At 33.4% G+C, this 22,978-nt stretch overlaps 1 protein-coding gene across 25 annotated transcripts in view; it reads right to left on the reverse strand.

Annotated features, from left to right (window-relative positions):
• shot (dystonin-like protein short stop) overlaps positions 1–22,978 on the reverse strand; it is a 572,629-nt gene that overhangs the window by 164,887 nt on the left and 384,764 nt on the right. For all 25 annotated transcript variants that reach the window (XM_085960986.1, XM_085960985.1, XM_085960962.1 and 22 more), the window contains exons 13-21: positions 22,416–22,534; positions 21,312–21,456; positions 19,625–19,741; positions 18,701–18,825; positions 18,190–18,418; positions 17,640–17,813; positions 16,522–16,614; positions 15,594–15,768; positions 491–706 (exon numbers count right to left, since the gene is read on the reverse strand). In XM_085960986.1, the coding sequence (XP_085817112.1) occupies positions 491–706; positions 15,594–15,768; positions 16,522–16,614; positions 17,640–17,813; positions 18,190–18,418; positions 18,701–18,825; positions 19,625–19,741; positions 21,312–21,456; positions 22,416–22,534 (1,393 nt within the window). The remainder of the gene's footprint in view (positions 1–490; positions 707–15,593; positions 15,769–16,521; positions 16,615–17,639; positions 17,814–18,189; positions 18,419–18,700; positions 18,826–19,624; positions 19,742–21,311; positions 21,457–22,415; positions 22,535–22,978) is intronic.

Here is a 22,978-nt window from a genome sequence, read left to right on the forward strand (position 1 = left end):
GTTTATAATTATTGGCAGCCGTTTTGCTATGAAGACCTCAATATATTTTTTTAATCGCCAGATGCACTTGCTAAGCCAAAAGGGCGTAACTGACAACTTGAAACTTTACACGAGACAATTTATTTTGAAAGAAGAATTTTATTCGTTTCGTCACATATCTTTCACAAGTAGGTACCCAACCGAGTTATAACTTTGTAGTCGAATAAATTTTACTGTCACACTTTTTTAACTTTTATAGATGAATGGTGACGTAGAAGTAAGTAAATATACTTGTGAATTAATTTTTAACCTCATTTTCGAAGTATCAGCTGTCGAATTAGATCATAATATAATAATACAATACTACACCTACTTAGGTAAACAACCGTATTTAATTTTAGTAGAGTCAACATGATTGACTAGCCTACAATCGGGAAGGTATGTTTTCACGAGCTGAAACTACATTATTCCTGGTTAATTCCTTTGCATTAGACATTTTATTAACACATACCTCTGAATGTCTCCTGGGCCTCGTCGAGATCGGGGGCCAGCCCCCTCGCTTCGCTTTCCCATTGCCTATGGTTGAGAACCAGCGGCTCCAATGACTGCAAGTCTCTGGGCGAGCTGGCGGCAACGCGCTCGTGGAGGGTTCTCTCGAGCGTCTCCAGGCGAGAGATCGCGTTGGCTGACTGTTCGGCGAATATTCGAGCGGCGTTCTTAGATTCCTCTGTTAAAAAGATACACAAATTTATTAGAAAACTCATGTTGAAATAAATACTCGATAAAGCAGCTTTCGGTCTTTACAAAATATAATACGTTTTACTACATGATTGGCTATTAACATAATCAGTAATCCAAATGCAAAGTGAAAATGTTTGTCATTTGTTTCAAATCACACTTGAATGCATGGTGACCTAAATCTTGGGTAACTGCTCCTGAGACATTCCCTATACATCCAAACGTTGAACCTCGTGACACACCCAATTAAGACTGGGTGTGAAGTGTGGTGGTTTGGTTTCGAGGGGTCTATAATATTTGTATTGTCATTTGTTTAGTCAACAGAAATAAGCAATTGAGTTCTCTTAATTTAGTAACATTATATTCAAAACAAACTATGAGAAAATTATGTATTCTACTGACAGTATTTGTCCAGAATTTTAATATTTATCCACTAAATAACATGATATGCACAGCCCACTGTTATTTGAGAAAGTAGTTTGACGATGTAGGAAGAACAGTGTTTACAATAGATAAAAACAATCCACGAGTTTCTGGAATTGCACGGAAGGAACCACAAAGAATTGAGTAAGTATTATTATTATTATTAAGAAATAGCGCGACCATGTTCTTGTAAACATGCAAGAAAAAACCGTCGTAGAATGTATATTATGTAAGTATCATAAATTAAATTAATTTTGTATCAGTACTAACTTGTAGGGAATGAAGATGTGGACACTCAAAAACGGTCAGAACGCTTAAAAACTTTGAAGCTTATATGAAATTTGAGTCCATACATTGCTTCGTATCAGGTGGAAGAAGAAAATTACGGGTGTTGATGATGAAAAAGACAAAGAAATAACCAAAGAAGCTAAAACAGCTAATATCATACTTCGATCACAATATGATGTAACAATTCGAGACGTATCAACTTTAACATATTACTTAGAGGAAGATTTCCGGTACCTACGCAAGACCCTGACACAAGAATAATCCCCTAGCTCAAAAATCTCAAATGTGATACCACAATTCCATTCCTGCCCTGAGCAGCGGCAGACAGGATAAAGATCCAAAGATAAGCAAAATCACCGCCAACGATCGGAAACGGATATGACCCAAAAAACGGTTAGGTAATTGTCATTGAAAACCTTTACCGATAAGAATTATTTAAGGGGGAGAGGCATGCCAGCAGAGAACCTAGCGGAAAAATACGAAGCTTGCAATTTGAGATTTTTTTTTGATAATTTACAATTTCAACTGTATTAATTAATAAATATGTACTGTGTGAAAACATTAAAAAGATTTTTTTTTTTAATTTAAAGATAAACTTACAAAAAATATAATAAAATGTGAATTCGTTGCAGGGCCATAACTCATAACTTATCATTACATTATATATCATGGTCATACCTATTTATTATTAAAATTTAGTTTATTAAGTTTTCAATTTTTGACCGTTTCGATTTTTGACTAATTCATCGTTTTAATATTTTTTATATTTATTTTAAAAAACATCGATTTTTATAAAAATATAAATGTGTATAACTTGAAATCCTTTTTATTTATATCAACATTTATTTTAGGTAGGTATGGTCCCAATATTGAAACTCGATTTGATATAAAAAAATTTAAAAAAATAGATCAACCTTGGTGGAAAAATGCATTGAAAAATAGCATTATTATTAATTAAAAACACTTACTTATTAACTAATATAACTTATAGACTTTTCACAATTTCTCGATCAGAATGCCATATTTTGATATCAAGTTTCCTATAAGAATACCGTAATTGGTCTTACAAACCTTTTGCTGTACATATTTGCTAAATGTTAAATAATTGAATTAAAAAATATTGAGTAATGCGTCAATTACATTGAGCTACTTTACGAGCTGTTTGTTGGCGAATTTAAAAGCGGGCGATTCAGCTACTGCGATTGTGATGATGACACACAAAACTTTCCATTCGCTGAGAAGCCACAAGCCAGCGACTATTTTGACGGAACGTAAGTTCATTTTTTTACCGGGAGGTTGGTACTGCGCTCTACTGCGCAGACGCAGTAGGCCCACACGCCGGCGTGTAGCGTGTAGCGTGTAAAGTTGACCGGCTTTCAACTTTTCTCGGTAGAGTGTTTACACTCTGCTTATTAGCTTATTCGATGATTACACTGGGCGTCTTTACAGGCAGATTGTAAATTCGCCAATAAACAGCTCGTAAAGAAGCTCAATGTAATTGAGGCTTTAGTGACAAAATTACAAACTTTTCCCTAACCACATATTGAAAAAATAATTACAAGATAAAAAGAACTTTTTATATACGTTTTTAAATTTTCTGTTGAATCATATAAACTTGATTTGACAAGCTTAAACGATCAAAAAAATTTGTACTGATAGAAATATGTAGTACTGAAATGTCATATTGATGTCCATAGTAACGCACGTATAATAATAGTCTATGCACGTATATATTAATAATTTAGTTGCTAGGACCCCAGACCCCTAGCAACCAATAATGGTGTCGAAATAAGTTTTCATACAAAACAGAATTAACTGAAAATGAATTCAATTCTACTTAAAGATGGCTAAAAGTATTAAAAGAATGCATTGGCATCGTGTTCCGATGCATTCTAAAAGCTTCAAATGTCTAGCTAGTCGGGAAGTTAGTTAAAAATCGATTGCAAGATTTGTACCGGACAAAGAACCACAGGGACAAATAAGAATACGAGCTAAGAAAAACGTTGTAAATACTATGACAGTTATTAATACTATGACTAGGCGACTGAAAAACTACCTTCCCGTGGTCGTATCAAACCCAAATTTGTTTTATGTATAGATATTCACCTGATCATTAACTCAAAATACCTAAAACGTCGAAGTACCCTAAATTACACAGGAATTTTTTAAAGGAAATTAATGCGAACATAAAAACAATTTTGTTTTAAGTGTGTTTTTGATCTACTGCAAGGACCCGAGGGTTTGGGATAATTCATTTTAAGCCATTCCTTGTAAAAAAAAACCCCTGTTAATTTAATCTACAGTTCGCGGGGGTCAATGTTGTTCCGATTAGGAGCAAAAATAATAATAAGTTACTTTTCCATAAAACATTGTGTTGACAATATTATTTACCTCTCCCTCCCGACGATGAAGGGAAGAATGTCTTTTTCAGTCGTTTCATTTTTTTTCTTCAATATTATTATATATCTATCCCACAACAGGTCACAAATAAACACTATTATACACTGTAAACAATACACGCAATGTCACGTGTCCTTTTTATCAATAGAAAATAAAGTTTATATTATGTACTGTTATATTATTAGTTTTATATTATCATAACTAGACACCGGACATCTGGAGTCCTTTTTTTTTTGGGACGGACTCGAATATTACAACATTTTTTAATTAAAAAATTCGTTAATAATTTATGGAACCTATGTTTTTCAGAAAAATAAGTTGTACGATGTAGTAGGTACAATGAAATATGAAATAAATGATATTGATAATATGTGCAAGAGACTTTATCGATACTTAATTATATAGAAACGCTGCTATTAGTAGATATACTATACTACTTAGAGAAATTAATGAAGCGCTTACGTATAGAGTGGAAGAATTAGTTGTAAATAGTAATATCTATAATATTTAATAATATTCCACTTATATACCTATTATTGAAATCAATGTTTAAAATTTCTACTAAACTACTTTTATTTTCACTATCAAATAACAAATCACACTTGCTCCCATAATGAGAAGGACCTGACAGTTAGTGTATTATTAAAATTGTACCAATTCTGAATGATTTCGTATATTATGTTGATACTACGAAAATATATAATATGAAAACATATTATTATATTATATGGATTTATGGATAGGTAAAATGGGGAATATCGGACCTACGTGGTTAATGAAACCCTTTAGAAAAAGTTTCGTACGAAAGATACTTCAAATCGTACTTTTGTGTTTCAAGCAAGTGGTTGGACATATTGAGATATTCAATTTTAATATATAGGTACTGATGTTGTAATGTTTTTTTTGACATTTTATAGGCCATTTTCAAACACTTTATATTCATCATGCAAAATATGTAAGTACATGCGTTTTCTGTTAATTGCTACTCCCTAATACTATAAATTATATATTATAGTATTATTTCAATGAAATATATAAACCCGATATAATTATTTATTTCGGAAGTTATCAAAATAATAAATCATAATTAGTCGACATTGATACATTGTGTATATATAGTACCTAATACCATTGATAATAAATTATTTTATCAAGAAAATATTAGATATAAATAGGTATAACACAGTTGCAGTGCCTACCATTTGCCTTAACAAGTTGACCTTGGTTCTAATAGTTCATTGCTTTATCCAATCTGGGAGTTCACACATGAAACTATAATTTGATGTTATAGTAATATGGTAGAAAAAACAAAAAAAACTTAACCTGCGCGTTTGTTAACTGATCTACGTATTTTCTTAAATTCCGAGATCACTCAGTTTTGACGATTATGGATTATAGCTTAAAATTGTTTATTTGTTTTTATTTAGTGAGTAGGTATATTTCGTGATATTTCGTGACATTAGCTGGTTCCATTGTTTACGGGAAATGACGATTTAACGGGCTTACATATTGAATGTATTAATAGTATGTAATATATTCATTACGGGTTTTCACAAACACTTCAGATAATCAAAATTTGTTTTTTACTTGATCCTTTACTAATAGGTAAGAAGGTTTTAACAATATTTTATTATGTCAATGTGCATTTACGATCGGTGAGTGCGCATAGTGCACGAAGAAGCCAAAAGGCATAAGCCGGGTCGTAAATAATGACTAATAGAATACCTAGTACAAAACATAAATCAATTAGAATTTATTGATTAATATTTTTGCCACTCGTACCCGTTAGATATAGGGACCATTATACCACTTTCCTCTAGAAGGTATATAAGGTACTTTTAAACACTTTGTACATTTTGCATTTTTGTTTATTGTTATTAAATCTTAGTTGATATTATTCTTTTGACTTATTAACTTAAAAATAACAACAATGGATGAAATATAATATTCCTAAATATTATAATATGTCACATATATAATATTGTGTAAGTATATAATATATAATTATCAAGCCTCGATAGCGAAGGCTGCGTGACTAGCAAATGCACTTACGACCTATGTAAACCTGCCGTTCATATTATTTTAAAAGCACATTGGCATTGTTATTTTTTTAAGATTATCCTTTGCTTTGTAATTTTATTCTTGTAAATCCACGGTATTATAGATGGTTGCACTATTATATCTAAAATGTAAACATAAATTTATATACAATATTGGTATATACTACAGCTGATGATGATACATACTATCGTATGGAAAATAATTCATTTTTAAGTTGTGAACTTCTTGTACGTATCATGCAACGAAAGCAATAAAATCGTCTTCAAGTTTTTGTCATTGGTCGGGAACCTTTTTTGATACATACACCTACGGCAGGTGAATTTTAAACACAGCAAATTTTTCACAGTTTTGAAGTTACGCTATTTCTTAATGTATATAAATCAGTCATTTAATAAATAAGGACAAATATCACCAACAAGTTAGTTCAAGTAAACAATCGACTCCCACGTCCTCTATACTTAATTGACTTTATATGCAATAATATGTACCTACCTATATTTTGTACTGTTATTCAATTGAAAATGTCCATTAGGATAAAATCGGTTGAATATCAACATTATGGAATAAATGTGGAAAAAGTACGAAAGTACATATTATAAAGTGTTTTAATGAAATATTTATCTAGGTACCAGTCGTTTTATGTGATGAATAGTTCTTTACACTTTATAATATGTAAGTATTTAAATCAAATACATAATATAATCATATATCAGATAATTACTTTTTAATAACAACATTTAAATATAATGCTAATTATGTCGAATGGCCGCCTAATCGGCGCGCCTTTAGCGTAAAATGTATTAAATGGAACGGCGGGACTTTTTTTAACGTTACACACCTACAAACTTACCTGTAGAATGGCCAAAAATGGAACTACGAATTACCATAGGACGCCATTTTGAAAATTTCATTCGAATGTCAGATTTTGTCCAGTTACTAGTCTTGATTGGGTAGTTTTCGACAATGGCTCCATTTTTTTGTAGTACTTATTCCACTTTTAATCAACAAATTAGGACCGGTTTCTTCCGCCTCAGAGGGACATTTTCAACTGAATCTTCCCTTGTTCGGTTGAAAATGTCCCTCTGATGCGAACGAAACCGGTCCTAATTTATTGATTAAAAGTGGAATAAGTACTAAAAAAAATGCGTTTTTTTAATTAAACAACAATAAATATTAACGTAATACAATCACTAAGTGAAAATCTGAAGTATTATATGGGACAGCGGGACTTTTTTTAACGTTACACACCTACAAACTTACCTGTAGAATGGCCAAAAATGGAACTACGAACTACCATAGGACGCCATTTTGAAAATTTCATTCGAATGTTAGATTTTGTCCAGTTACGAGTCTTGATTGGGTAGTTTTCGACAATGGCTCCATTTTTTTTGTAGTACTTATTCCACTTTTAATCAATAAATAAGGACCGGTTTCGTCCGCCTCAGAGGGACATTTTCAACTGAATCTTCCCTTGTTCAGTTGTAAATGTCCTCTGATGCGAACGAAACCGGTCCTAATTTATTGATTAAAAGTGGAATAAGTACCACAAAAAAATGCGTTTTATTAAATTAAACAACAATAAATATTAACGTAATACAATGACTAAGTGAAAATCTGAAGCAATATTATATTGCAAAACCTTTAGAAGAATGCAATTACGGCTTACGCAATACATAATATTATAATAGTAGGTTCAAACGAATATTTTCAGGGATGTTTCGCATCTACAGATGTACGCCACTGGTATTTTGAAGATGAAATTTCTTACGATCGATTTGATGAAATTCTTCAATGTCAATAGTTTATAATCAAATAGACCAGTTTGGGCAGAGCATCCTCAAAATACTTAAATATCTAAAGAAATAAACAAGTAGGTATGTGACTTTTTTATCGATATGTAGGTACGGTATTGTTGCTTGGTAATACTAATAGGTATCAATATGATACACTTAGAACATAAAACGGGTCAGCGGACAAAATCTTTCAATATTTGTATTTATATTAGTGGTAGGTACGCAAAAGCTATTCGATATTTAATTATGAAAAAACATATTCTACACGCATTTTATAAAAATGGTTTACCATTACTTACCTGCAATAAAACAAACCATAAATTTTGTAATGCGACCTTTTTAATTACAGTTTGCGAATTTGAATTCGTGTGAGTCGCCCGCACGTCGCGTTAAAATATTGGCAAGACGATTATCTTAATTACAATAATTACCATCGCACCTGAGCTGCCAGAAAAAACAACTGACTAATTGTAGAAATCCATACTAAGAATCATTTGGGCAAAAGTCTCCTTAGGATATTGGATTCGTCCACCATTTTAATGTGTTTTTTTATGGGTTGACGGTTAAAGACTCGAAAGATCCGGTCTTTAATCATAACATTCATAACATAACAATCACTTGGTTATTTTAAATTAATGTGAATTGATAAGACGACGAATTAAGATTCGTATGATTGCGAACACGGAGAGGGGGGATATATTATAGCCAGTAATAATTATTATATCATAAATAGAACACACGCCGACATAAAAAAGCGTTTCTATATAGAACAGATTCTTTCCGTCCAAGATACCTAGCACAGACTGCTAGAGCAAAACGGTCATTACTTAGAACAGAATGTTTAGGAAACGGTTCCCAACCCAAGAGTCGAGAATCGGGCCACTCGGGATTCACAAGCAGGCGAGAGGGTTTTTTTTATCTAGGGGTAATAGTAAAAAAATATTGACAAAAATCATTATTAACCAGTGTATCGATGATTGATTAACAGACTGCCCTTTTCAAACAGAATTAATTAATATGTATGTACATTTACTGTACATTATTACTATAACTATTATTTATTTATATTGTTTAAAATGTATTTAAGTGGCACTGTGGAAATTTCGACTGAACGTGGGACCAAGTATTTTCAGTATAAAAATATTAAACTTGCAACGGACGATAATATCGACGCACAAATACGGTTAACAAAATAATATACAAAGTCATTTAAAAGTAAAACCGATTTTACTACATCAAGTGTAATGCCGGGTCCACACGGGCAACATGTCGCGCGACAACCTCGATAAATTTTACGATAAGTATGATAATTATCGTAAAATTTAACGAGGTTGTCGCGCGACATGTTGCCAATGTAGACCCGGCATAATGCTTGACAGTAACAAACATAGACTATTAAGTGAGAGAAATTACGATGATTGATAATCAACATGATTATTTTAAATTCTATCTTAATGCCTTAAAAATACCTGATTATGTAAACATAGCAATTATAAAAGAGGGTCGCAACTCGAAAAGGGTTGGGAGCTCGTGGTTTAGATGGTATTGAGATGATGATGGTAACCCGTGGGCAGCGTCCACTAATTGACAGGCGAAAACAATGCCAAAGATCGCGGTTGCTCGGATAACATTACGTTTATTGAGTGTTATTGTTATGGACCGAATTTAGTCCCGTCTGGGAATTATTTTATTACACTGTGCAGCGTCATTTTTTTAGTACATTAACATCACAATTATTGCTAAAAATAGCTGCATGCAATCCAAATCGCCGAAAAAAGAGATGATGTATGTAGATATTAATTTAATCAGCAGTGGTGTTTAATGCATAATCCAGACCAGGGTTTCCCAAACTTTGTCTGCAATGGAACACTTCGCAAACACGCGAAATTTTAACGGAACACTTAGTTTATTTTGTAGGTTATTTATTAGCGCAGCTAACCATTCTGCCAATGTTAGCAACTGTCGTTAAACTGACAAGACTTTGTCAAGAGTTCAGTTAAAAACAATATACCCCATCTTTCATCAAAAGATGGTCTTCCGCCCGTACATCCCGAAGCGGGCCCCCAGACTAGGATCTTTGCCGGGCCCCCTACTTATCGCTAAGGTTAAAGGCAATGTGACGATCTACAGGTGCATATTACAAATGTTGTTCGAGGTAAACTTATTTTTAGCGATTTTGTGTATTTTTAATACACCCACTTTTATGTTGATATGCACAATTATGGACATGTCAAATTATCGACAATAATCAAAAATTGTAAGTATGGCAAAACCACATATTATTAAATGTTAGTACATTTTTTTACTATTAGTGCATATTTGTGATGTGTGTTTATCTCACTTGACTGGTCGAGGCTAGAGGCCTGTTAACCCCCACCCATTGTGGGAGCCTTGACCTATCTAAATACTTGAAGTCATAAACATCAGTGGAGATTAATCATCACTCGCCTTTCAATATGAAGTAGATTCTTTAATTATTTTAGTTTCTACATAGTAGAAGATCTTTAAATGTGTTGCAGTGTATAAAACCTTTCCTTGGTCGCGGAACATAGTTTTGGAAAACATGGTCCAGAAAATGATACAGAGTTTCGTAAACAATTAATAAAATGTTGTACCTACACCGGGTATTTCCAACCACAAGTACCAAGTCTACCATCCACTATGAAAACTGACATTTATCGACTACACATGGTTGGCGAACCTTGTTACGTGCGCGTGCCAAGCAGTTTTTCATCGCGAAAAAAAAGTTTTTAAAGTTTTCTAAAAAAATATTTTTTAAGAATCCTATTAAAAAAGTTTCAAATTACAATTGAGTTTTTGATATTCTATTTTTCACCGTATTTCTAGCCGAAGGCCAATCATTTAATCTTTGAATATTTTTTCCTTGTTTTCAAAATTCTGCTAAGAGATAGTGGAAGCATTTAAACCACTCTTCTTTCATATTATATTCTCCATCACTGAACGGTTCTCCATTTTTATAGATTATGTTTGTTTATAGATAATTAATTGGGGTTTGTTGATTGAATGTTTTTATTTTTAATTGCCCGATCCTAAGGACCGACCTATGCAATTGTATATTTACATTAAACGTACCTAATGATTATTCTTGAAAAGGATATGCCTGCTATTTTTTATACAATGTGATTTTTCATTTATGAATGAATTTCTTCGTTTCAGTTTGCGCATCGATTGGTAAACAGAATCAATGATAAATGTCATTGAACAGAATATGAAAAACCGAAGAAAATACACCTGGCTATGTCGTCATTACTTTTTAATATTATATAAGTAAGTAGGTACTTACTTATATATTTATTTGTATTTTTTTTTTATAATAAAAACATTTTTTAAATATACATAAAAAAGTGATTTCTTTTCTCTTCAAAATGAAACATTCGCGTGCCATACAAAATCATCTCGCGTGCCATAGTTCGCCACCCCTGCACTAGACTTTCCCACTGTCATTTTCCAACTTGAACTTGACTTGATTAGGTATATTTGAATGAGAACACTGAGACGTTACTAATTTAAAAAAAAAACAATAAATACTCGTCTTTCACTCTTTTGGGCAGCAATTGCAGTCGTCAAACTATTATCACACTGTGCAAAGAATCTACCGTGTGACGATAAGGGGAAACAACGCCTCAATTTAAAGCGTGGAGATTCGCGTATTCTTTTTCTCTCACTCCTGCAACAAAACGTACATGATGCAATACGAATCAAATGATACGGCTAGGTCGCGCGGGTTCTGTCATGCTAATTTTAAAATGACTTTCAAGTAAGCTGGGTAAGGGAGTAAAACAGGAACGGTTAATGTTACCCATGCTGGAATTCGGAGAATCGACAATGTTGGACCCATTATGGGTCGTGCCAATGTCTTGCAAAAAGTTGCGTTTTCCATCGATCTCTGATCTGGATTTGTCAGAAATCTTTCTTAGTAAGAGAAGAGGAAAAGATCATTGAATCTAAACAATGATAATGCATAAACATCACACCACCGCGGAGATAAATCACAGCGGTGAATTGGCAGTAAAGCAAACTTGTGAAGGGTCAGTGATATGATCTGTCAAAAGAATATTATACGTAGTTACCCAATAAAGAATAAACACAACGTATCTTCAAAAATAGACATGACATGACAGTTCAAAATTAAACCACAGTGCTATGATGTCATAATCAATCATAAATCACAATGCATTGAAATGCAACATTCGGCATACGTACCGAAATAGGGCAGCAGAAAAGAACCCATATGATTAACGAAGACAGACGGAAGAAACATTATAAAACGGCAGATAAAGCCGAAAATATAGTATTCGAATCCGCGATCCACAAAATTAGAGACAGGCGTTCCGCCGCTACTCCACGGTGGAGGGACAATTCGCGAGTTCACAATCACTGACAATATTATTAATTCAGCGTGTGTCTAGAAAGAGTAAAGGCGTCGATGATCGCTGTCAGTCCAAAGGGCATATCAATTGAAAAATATTACAAAGGACTGCGAGTAATGAAAACTACCGAAAAAATCAAGAGCGCTTTGATTACCGCACAGGAGTAAGTTGTTAGGTAGGTCGTCGGAATGGTTATGTGTTGTGATGTTATGAAAGGTCATCGTGGAATTAATATTTTTTATATAACGGTCAAGGTTACAGCAAAGATGTGACATTCTGAGCTAGCCTGTAGAATGAGTTTTTTATTCGTCGAGATATGTTTCGAAACACTAAAAATAAGTAAAAGTCGAGTCATCTCCTATTATGCATTCGTGTAACGAATATACCTACGTTTAATATATTTTTGAATATTTCAGACATAGACTGCGGGAAAAAAATGTAGGTATAAGCGGGAATTAAATGTGGGTATTAAAATTAAATGGGACTGTAGAAACTAGGTGAGAACTCGAGAAATCTCGAGAAAAATCAGAAAAGGCAAAACTCAAAACATGAGAAATTAAATTTCCGAAAATTCTAGAATTCACATTTGTCGAGAAATCAAGAAATTCTCACTAGGTTTAAGCTGCCTACCGCAACCGGAATTTAAAATAAACTGAGTTCAATTTTGTCGGAAGAAAAAGCTCAATTTCCCAGTTTTTTTTTTTTTTTTTTGGTTAGAATATTTAAAAAAAACTCCAGATTTGACGAATTTTTGAGTCGAAAGATCTAAGAAAATTTGATGATCAGTGATTTTATTATAGTGACGACTTTTCGAAGATTCTCGAAAAGGTAAATATTTCTGTTTTCGAGAATTCTCCAGAAAAGAAAAAAAGCTGATAAATCACAACCTCACGAAAATAGTGGAAAAATGTTAATTCCGAGTACATAAAACGGTGGTCTACTATTTGTGGTGGTTCCACTGTAAATATTTGAATTAGATTTTCTGTTTGTGGTGGAAATTGTTATATTTTTACACATGATTTATTTCTTCTTGGCATGAATGTATTTTCTATATGTTCAATACATGCAGGGAAATTGACCAATAATGCTATGAACGTGTCGTTTTCAATATTGATGATTCGGACTAACTGGTAAATTTATTACCAAAGGCTTGTATCGATAGGTTACGGTAGGGTTAGGGCACAAATATTGTATGTCAATTTTTTTTAAATGAAATTGAGTTATTATACACAAAATATCCGTCTGCGTCATATTTTAATGCTGTAAAAAAAATGTCATTTAAATACATAATAATATTATGTCCATATCGACTTTCAATATTGATTCAAAACATGCAGAACTGGATATACAAAATCTATGTACTAAATTATCTCTTCCCTATCCTATGCATATAAATGTATATTTTCGAATATAAGCGAATAGCTAATAACGAATCAAAGTGGAAGTCATCTAAGAAAACTCTGAATTATGAAGTCCATATTATGCTCCATGCGTAATAGATATGCTGCAAAAACTGCATATAGAACTTTCTCCTGGTAATATCATTATTTTCAGAAAATTCTGTATGTTGCGTGTCGTAATAATTTTTAATTGTAGAGAATCATTAATGCCGGGGCCCAGAGCGAATACCGTTATTGCCATGAGAAAAAACAATTCAATGCTTTGTAGGACAAAATTGTCTCAAATTTACAAGGAGCAATTATTCAATTAACCAATATATTGTCTATCATTGCTGTTAATTAAATAAACCTACATAAAAACAGTTCCCAAAAAATGTATTGACAAAAATATACAACTGAGAATCAGAAAAAAACAAATTTAAAAAAAAAAAAACCTTATAAAGAATGAAAGTCACAAAATAAAGAAGTTTAAAATTAATCTTTGATTGAGGATTGATCCATTCAACGGCAATCTTACGGATCCATTTAGACAATTTGACTGAAAGTGGAGAGGAATCCTCGTTAATAACACATACATCAGTGACTGAAATATCGGTTATGTTCACAAGATCTCTAGGACCTCCATGATAAAATGCAGGAACAAACAAAATTATCCCTAAAAAATTATAAATTGCTTTGCTGAACCAAGAGAAATCCTCATGAATTGTAGCTAACATGAGCGGGATAATAACCGTGTCTATCGAGTGACGTCCCTAGATAAAATGCCGCCCCTAAGCTACGCCAAAATGCCGCCTCATTTTTTATCATCCTTTCATGAGTCCAATATCTAAGAAATGTGTTCTAAGGACTAAGGATACATTACTTACAAAATATCAGACTAATTATTCGCAAATCTGCACGTGTCGTTTCTGGTCACCAAGGATGTCGAAGGGCAACGGAAGTAAACTAGATATACCGAACCCGACAAAACCAGTGAGCTATTTTTTTTAATGGAAAGATATTTTCGTTATTACTAAGTTTAGGTAGCTATTTCTATATATTCCAAATGATTTTATTCTATTTGCCGCCCTTCGAGTAACTGCCGCCCCCAAGCGACGCTCAATTTGCCTACCCCCACAGGACGTCACTGTGTCTATCTCTGACTAAAAATGTCTACAAATAGAAGTATGTGTGATGATAAAGTTACTCACAGCACTAAACATGAACAGATGGCATTCGGAAGGCTGAAGAGTGTTTTAAAAAATCATATCCAATAATGAATGACCACAACCATGAATCAGTGTTATGTGATCCAGTATCTAAAAATAGCACAATGTGGCATCAACGGGTACATATTTGGCTGAATGCGTAAGGACCATAAAAGAAAACAAGAGCAATAGGTATGAAAGAACTAAAGAAGTAAGAAAAGGGGAAAGATCGAGAAGTTCTGCGTAGTATTACAACTAGAAAGCTACAATACCTCGACGCAGTGGCGATCGGTGAGTTATTTAACTAGGTGTTTACTTTTTTTCAAAGTAGGTTATTGTTCATTTGTATGACATATTCTGTTTTTTATCGACACAAATTTGAGTGTGGAAAAACATCTTTCACTCTCCACAGATGTCATCGAAATAGTGCAAATTAAGTTTAATAGTAGAACTGTTTCCGTAAATGTGTCAATAAGATTTTTTTCTATTAAAATGTTTAATAATGCTGAGGCACCATCAGCATTATAAAATATATCGAAGCTGTACAATTTATTTTTGATTTAATTATCACCCACAAAAAGAAGAAAGAATGCATGTCGGCAAATTGATGAAATGTGTCATGTAACACAGTGAATGGACAATAATTATTGTTAGACAAATAATACTGTTGGCACTATAAATTCATAGAGCTGCTTCCAATGATATGCCTTGAAAAAAAATACATGATCCAAAAATTTACTGACAATAATGACATATTTTGCATTCATTTCAGGAGTTTTAACAGTCTTATGTCCACTCGAAATAAAAATTTCAAACACATCACATGGTCATCATTACCACTTACCAAAAAAGTTTAGAATAAGTATATCATGTCATAACTAAAATGTTTTCCTGGAGTACAAGTTTTAAGGAAAAAGTTTGTGAATAACATACCCTCGGCTCTGGCTCTGCGTTCAAATTCGTCGAAGAGTTTGTTGACATCGTCCATCTCTCTTCGGAGTCTTCTCAACTGCGGGTCACCAGGGTCACCTTCCCGTAATAATTTCTCTGCATCTTCATTCAGAGCACGTCTGATAGCACCGCGTTGCTCGGCACCCATGGCAAGGAACTAGGGATAACATCATCACATAAATAAACCGAAAGGCTTCCTATCAATGCCAGTATTCTATATTTTACATACTTTGAAAATGAACTTCTATTATCAACATTTATTACCATTGATTCTAAAATCTAATAAATGTAGATAGATTTTAGCCGCTTTCTGGGGAGATTTGTGAACAAATTTATTTATGATGGTTGTTTACCATTCTCTCAACGCATTGAATAACCATATCACTATTGTATCTAGAGATGTCTGTTTGTATAAAAAGCGTACTTATAACCCGTTTACACGTGCATGGATTTACTGCTGACAGTACACATACGGTAATGAGATATATTTGAAACAACATCAAATCAGTAGAATATAATATATATCACAAAATTGATATAAAACTTCAATTGACCGTGAAAAGTAATTCCATTCGGATTCATTAAAGATTCATTTTTGCACCCATGATAATTGCCATAACTGGGGAGAAGTTTTTGCAAATCAAAAACTGTGTATGGGTAAAATCAGCCAAAACGTAAATGAAATTAACTAATCATGACTTCCGAATGATAAACCAATGACAAGACTGTGACAACTTTAACTAAACCAGTGGTTTGGGGAACTAAAATACTCACAATGCTCACATTGTAACACTAGTACCACCGCCTTCCATTTTGTCAAAGGATCTTAGCTAATCCAATATCCTAGAGCCCAATGCAGATAGTATCTAAGTATAATTATCTAAGTCGGAAAAAAAAATGATTTCCTCACCTGAGCCAAGTCCCATCCTTTGACAACTTTGATGGTAGCAAAGATCATGTTCTGTCGCATCCTGAGCTGCTTGCGCTGCCATAACGCTATGCACTGTTGAAATAATAAAAATAAAACAATTAAGTAAAATATGAAATTTGTGTTCATTCTAAAACCATCATCTTGGCTGCAATTATATGGCGCTGTATGTAGTTATTAGTAAAGACTTTTTGGGGGCGTACAAAATATACCTAAAAATGCGGGGGATCTGTAGTTCAGCAGATTACTAATAAGACGTTCAGTCATAATAAAATGGTAAGGCTATAGATGCAGATATATAGAAAGGTTGGCATTTTAAAGTGCAAAATTATTGCAGATTCCTGTCTAATTTACTGTTTAATCTAGATTATATTATTCTTCTTTTCATTGGCTCTACAATCTGATATGGACCACAGCAGCATGATGAATAAATTTCTTAACAGATTTCTTTTATGCGAAAAGTTAGCCACTTGCTCGACATGTTACCTTCTCCCATACTCTCGGTCCAAACACAAATTGAAAAACATTATGCGACATGACGTCATATGACATCATTGTGATGTACTACCGGAGTGAGTCAATAGTCTTCGAGAAATTAACGCTACTCTAATACTGGCGTTATTCATTGTCCCTATACACAAATAGGTGTTTCAGCATAATAATATCTATGGTGAGCCGTGTGCATTGGGCGGCTCGCCTCGATGCGTGTATTGAGCATACGTCACAATTACGTCATGTCGTCGGGTAACTTCATGTCACAAGTTACAACATAGGGCTGCAGGCTTTGAATATCTGAGATGTCTCAAATTCTGTCAAAATATGGCTACCATCTGTATACATAAATATGTATTTTCAATAAAAAATAAGTTGAAAACAGTTATAATATATTGTCAAATCGAGCTTATACAATTAATTTTAATTTATAAATGTGAATGGTTGACACAATCCTCATTACGAGCATTATTGTTGTTAATATAAAACAAAATAAAAATATAGGTAGATAAATAGCATGATAGTAACTTTTACAGACTTTTGTGTACATATATTGAGGATCCCATTCTCGCCTTGAATGCAAAAAATAAAATGACTAATGTACTGACCCTGTCGTATCTATCTTGGAGTGCCTGTGCGGCGTCGATAGCTTCTTGGCAGGGTGGAGGAATGGCTAAAGCAGCGGAAGGAACTTGCGCCTCACCCGCACCACCGACCACACGCCATCTACTGCGACCTGACACGTCCACCACGCTGCACGAACTATTCTTCTCTAGTGATAACTGCAATAAAAAAGAAAAGATTAATCGGCAAAATCAAAAAAGTGTTAGGACGAATAAAAAGACATTATAGTGATTCCAGAACGTTTTTAGATAGGTTAAATTGGTGACCATAGAAAATTTTATATTTTCAGGGTTGGCAACACCCAATACATTGTTACCAGCTGGCCTGCTGTTGATGATTTAATGATGACTGAATAATTGTGAAGCTAGCTGCAAATTATCCTGCAATACGAAATAGCCTGCAGCTAATTCAACCATTATCCTTAGTAGGCTTACAGTACAGACTCTAAAAGCTATCCAGTAAAATTTATATTTACATGAACTATGAAAATGGCCTGCTGTAAAATTAAGGCAATACAAATGTAAATTTACTTACACTTCCGCTATTAAAGGCACATACAGCGACAGCCTTCACGGGCCTGGTAACGGGCTGCTTCCGCGCTCGGATGGGATAAATCTTCTGAGCTTTGCCGGCCAACCGACCGACCACTTCACCTCGCTGATTCAGCTCCTCCCGCATCTCCTGCATTCCGCGCAGAAGTTGCTCTCCTTGGTCCAGGGTGAACTCCGACTGAGAGAATGTAGTGTTCAGGATCTCTTCTCGTCTGTCAAAAATTATACAGAAAGAATAAGTAGAGAGATATACAATATGGAGAAACCGACTGATTCATATTACAATTTGTTCGATTTCATGTTATTGCAAATATTGATAAAAAATTTTAAAAATATTAAAAAAAATCAAAAAATCTTTAGTTATCTGATCTACATGAACAGAGATATACCAAATTACAATTAATATTTTACATACCAGAAGGTATTGGGTATATTTCAACATCAGTTATTCAGAGTAATGGTGCATCTAATTAAATAACGTTACTTTGACTTACTTTGACATCCACTTTTCTGCTTCCTTAACTTCCACGAAGAAGTTGTGGTACTCGGTGGTGTGTTTGAGATGTGTCTCCAGGCACAGGGTCAATTGAAGTACCCACGCCCATTGTGATTGCATTACCTGTAACACATTTGAATCATTATCATATCATCGTATCTAGGTATATAAAAGGTATACTCAATCCTAAAGGGATAAAGTATTAATAAAAAGAAACATAATATTCATCAAACCATTATATGGCAGAAAAATAAGTAAATTATGAGCCTTATGCATAGTCATACTTATGTAAGTTAGTGCGTATATGTGCTACAAATTTAATAAAGTTCGTTAACGTGTTATTGTTTAATTTGTAACTCCTCAGTGTTATCAGCCAAATATAATACATTTATTTTGTCTAAGTTGAAGAATTACAATGGGCGAGTGCATTAGATCAATGTTCTTCAACCTTTAAAAACTGGCCCTGTAAATATATGAGAAATATTTCACGGACTGGTATCAGAAGTAAATTCAGTATATTCAATACAGTAAAATATCAGTATGTAGATCTACTGAAATTTCAGTTGAAATGGCAAATGCTGATTCAGTGGTCAGCATTTCGTCTAGTGGGAATCCCCAACGTGTAGTGGTATAATCAGTTGAAAGCATGGTGAAAGCTTTCTCAGACCAGTAATAAAGCCTTGCGGACCACCAGTTGAAGAACACTTGCATCAGATCACTACCAGTTTTAATAACGGGTAGTAGATCAAATCCTACTTGGAAGTTGGATATGCATGTTCTATAAAATTAAAACAGTTTGATGAATTATGAAGACAAAGTGATCCAACAAGATCAAAAACTAATCCCCACGCTTTCATAATTACTTCATATGATTTGATGGCAACTCTGTCCGATTATGTAATTGAATTCATTTCAATTTTACCTGAAGATGTGTTTCAATGATCTTGCTTGCGGGATGCTGTTGAGAAATGAGGGCTTCTCCGCGGTCGATGACAGAACTGAACTGAAGTTCTCTCTTTTCCAGCGAGGACATCAATTGCTGGAATAAGTAAAAATTCAACATATCAGTGCCCAGAAAAATTATTCATTTTGATACCAAATGACATTATGATTTTAATTATTAACATATTCCTATCACTATAAATTTGAAATTATTACCTTCGAGCTTCACGACTTGTATTTGGGTCATGACCTCCACTTACATTCCTGTCATAACAGAAATACTGTTTATAATGATCGTGGAACTCTTGTAATAATGGTAGAGACAGAGAAGTTAGCTTGTGTAGAATAACACTCATATCTCTGGAGGTATTTGTTGGTAATTGCACCAGAAATCTCCGTATTATTAACTAATTGTATATCATAATAATATACCGCAGAGTTTGACATAGATCACTGCTGATTGATGATTTTTTTTAAATGCTACAGACAAATAAAATTCGTTCAATATCTTTTCAAACAATTTATATTTGAATTCAGGACAGACACAATGTGGTAATCTAGTAATAAATTAGCAGTCAACCAGATTAAAAGGGGTTGCTAAGATTCTTCCAGATTATCGAGTCCAAAGGCTGATTTATCAAGTAAACGGTAATTCATTGTTTACTATATCAGCCATTAACTTAGTAATATTTAGTGTTTAGTTATTAAGGAAGTTTAATTCATTTGACAAAATATATTTAAATTAACCATAAAAAAATCTGAATTCTATTGTCAAAATTATATTGCGATTGAGTTCAAAGATAAATCAATCCATTGCGATCGATTTGATATAATATTCAGTGACTTGGGCGATTAGAACTTCTCATATTAATTGGTTTAACAAAATAATCACTGCATGCTAAGTAAATGCTGGTGAAATAAAACATCGAATTCGGGTTGATCTCTATAGGAAGAGAGGAACAGAAAATCATAAGAAATGGCACACAAACCTCGTTTCCATTTCCGAAGGAATGCTTGCATAAACATAACAAAAATAAGATGTAGAATAATTTTGAAAACAAATCAATGAAGCGGAACATGCACAATATTATTAATACTTCAAATTATATAAGTGTTGACAGATAATAAACATAGGTATTATAAATAGGATTGAAAAAGAATTTTTAAGTCATTCCAACACAATATTTTTTAAATAAAAAATATGACTAAAAGTCAGATAATGTCTACTTTAAATAATTAGGGCTCTAATCCATAGTCAAACAGAAGTAAATGCATGTCCTTATATGTTATGAGTTACATGGAATGAGACACGATCCCATTCCAAGTAACTGATCATGCATAAACCCCATTGTTTATATGCCTCATAGAGATCCGGCTGAAAAACTAAAAATTGGCCACCATTTTCCAATATGGCAGCGTAGAAGAGCTTGTGTGAATATTGATTGTTACTTATTACTGGCCACAAGCACAATGCAAATGGAAAGTGTCCTTAACAAGAATTATTTCCACGTAAGTAATTTTTTTAATATTGTTTGTGACATTTTAAAACATTGTATACAATTAAATACAATAATTTGCAATTTAAGGTTACGGTATACCCAAGGGCTACGCAATGTTCTGGAAGGAGAATTATTAATCGATATATAAAAAAATTAAGTGTTAATTACCTCGTAATACTCTTCAATGGCAGTCAAGTTGATATGGGGGTCGGCCCAGTCTCGGGAAATTTCGATTTGCTCTTTCTCGTTGAGCCAGTTAAGCTCGGCAGAAGCTGACTGCAGGAAATCTTGGAGAGCATCCAAGTCTGATAACCTGTAGAATAAATTTAAACAATTAGGACAGGAATATGGTTGAATCAAAGAATTTGGACAAATAAAGAGGTAGTTCATTAAGTAGAGTAGCAATTCGAGAACGTTTGGTAAATGACAAGGCCTAGTATAGTCAGGCTGACATGAAACTATAAATTTCGCTCGTAGAGCTAGTTATTGCTCATACTTCAAGTGCAATATTGTAAACTGTGGAAAATGATGATAGTTTCATTCTGAAATACATGGTAATATGTTAATTGATTTTGAAGCAAATATAAAATCGAACATCATCATTTACTGCAAACAGGTTACCTCACTGCATTCGAAAATAATCAATGACTAGCACTACCTTCATAATTAGCAATACAGTTCCCAGACTGTCTATTATAATAGTCGGCCTTTGGTAAATGATTGAATTAGTAACAATGCATAGAAAACTTATTATTCACTGTAATGGCAGCACACTGTTTATAAAAATATAAATAGTGACCTGCTGTTGATGCTCTTTCTTTGGTACATATTGTTATTTGTGGTTTTACGTGATTGTTCATATAAATAATCATTATTTTTAGTTCACATTAAGTTAGGCTTGTAACACTAATATGTACAATGCATCCCCAAAAAATAAATTTCATAGGACGCGAGAACTTCCTACAAATGAATTTGCAATTCGAAATGATTTACAGCAAAAAAGAATGTCTCGGAAACCCTATTATCAATTTCATATTATAATATAATGACATCCTTTTCAGAAAAGGATATTTTTCGGTAACTTCGGGTCGAATCAGTTAATATGTTTTGTATATACTAGTACAGATACAAGTCTTGCAGTTGTGAGTGGATTCTTCATAGATGAGTGCGCAATAGGGCTGACTCTATATGGAGATGCATTTCCTGTCGAATTACTCACAGATTGTAAACAGATGAAAAATGAAAAGGAAGAATATCGGTGAAACCACTTACCTCTTGGTTGAGGTGGATAATAACTCTGCATAGAGCTTCTGCAGCTGTCCCAAATGTTGGTTGTAAAGAACCAACTCCTCGCCACTGAAGTTGGAACGAGCCTGCACACATTGTTCCACCTAAGAATAAAAATAAAATGAGCATATATTTGTAATATTTGAGTAAGTACATATTATTCATGCGTGGTTCTCCCAGTAAACGGACAGTTAACTAAAATAAATTATGCTAATGTTAGACTGGATCTATTTTAGATTCTGCTCCCATAGATTGTTATAAAAATGCTAATCTGTGTTATAGCAACAGATTAGGTTAAATAAACAGATATAGCATGGTCATACATTAAAACAAAAAGCTATATTTAAAATCAACTGTCTAATTTTTTATCCTGTCATACTCTCTCCCCCCTAACCTCAATATCTGGCTGTTATCAGTATGTTATAATGGATACGCCCAGTAGAAAATATTACCAAGCCACAAAACAACATTATTTTTACAGTTTCTCGGAGATTGCATTAGCTCAGTGCAAAGTTACCAGCTGAAAAACTGAATGTAACTGACAGCCA

The sequence above is a fragment of the Rhyacophila brunnea genome, unplaced genomic scaffold (genome assembly GCF_057557595.1).
Source record: "Rhyacophila brunnea isolate RB1 unplaced genomic scaffold, BYU_Rbru_1.0 scaffold_12, whole genome shotgun sequence".
In the NCBI taxonomy this organism is placed as follows: Eukaryota; Metazoa; Arthropoda; class Insecta; order Trichoptera; family Rhyacophilidae; genus Rhyacophila; species Rhyacophila brunnea.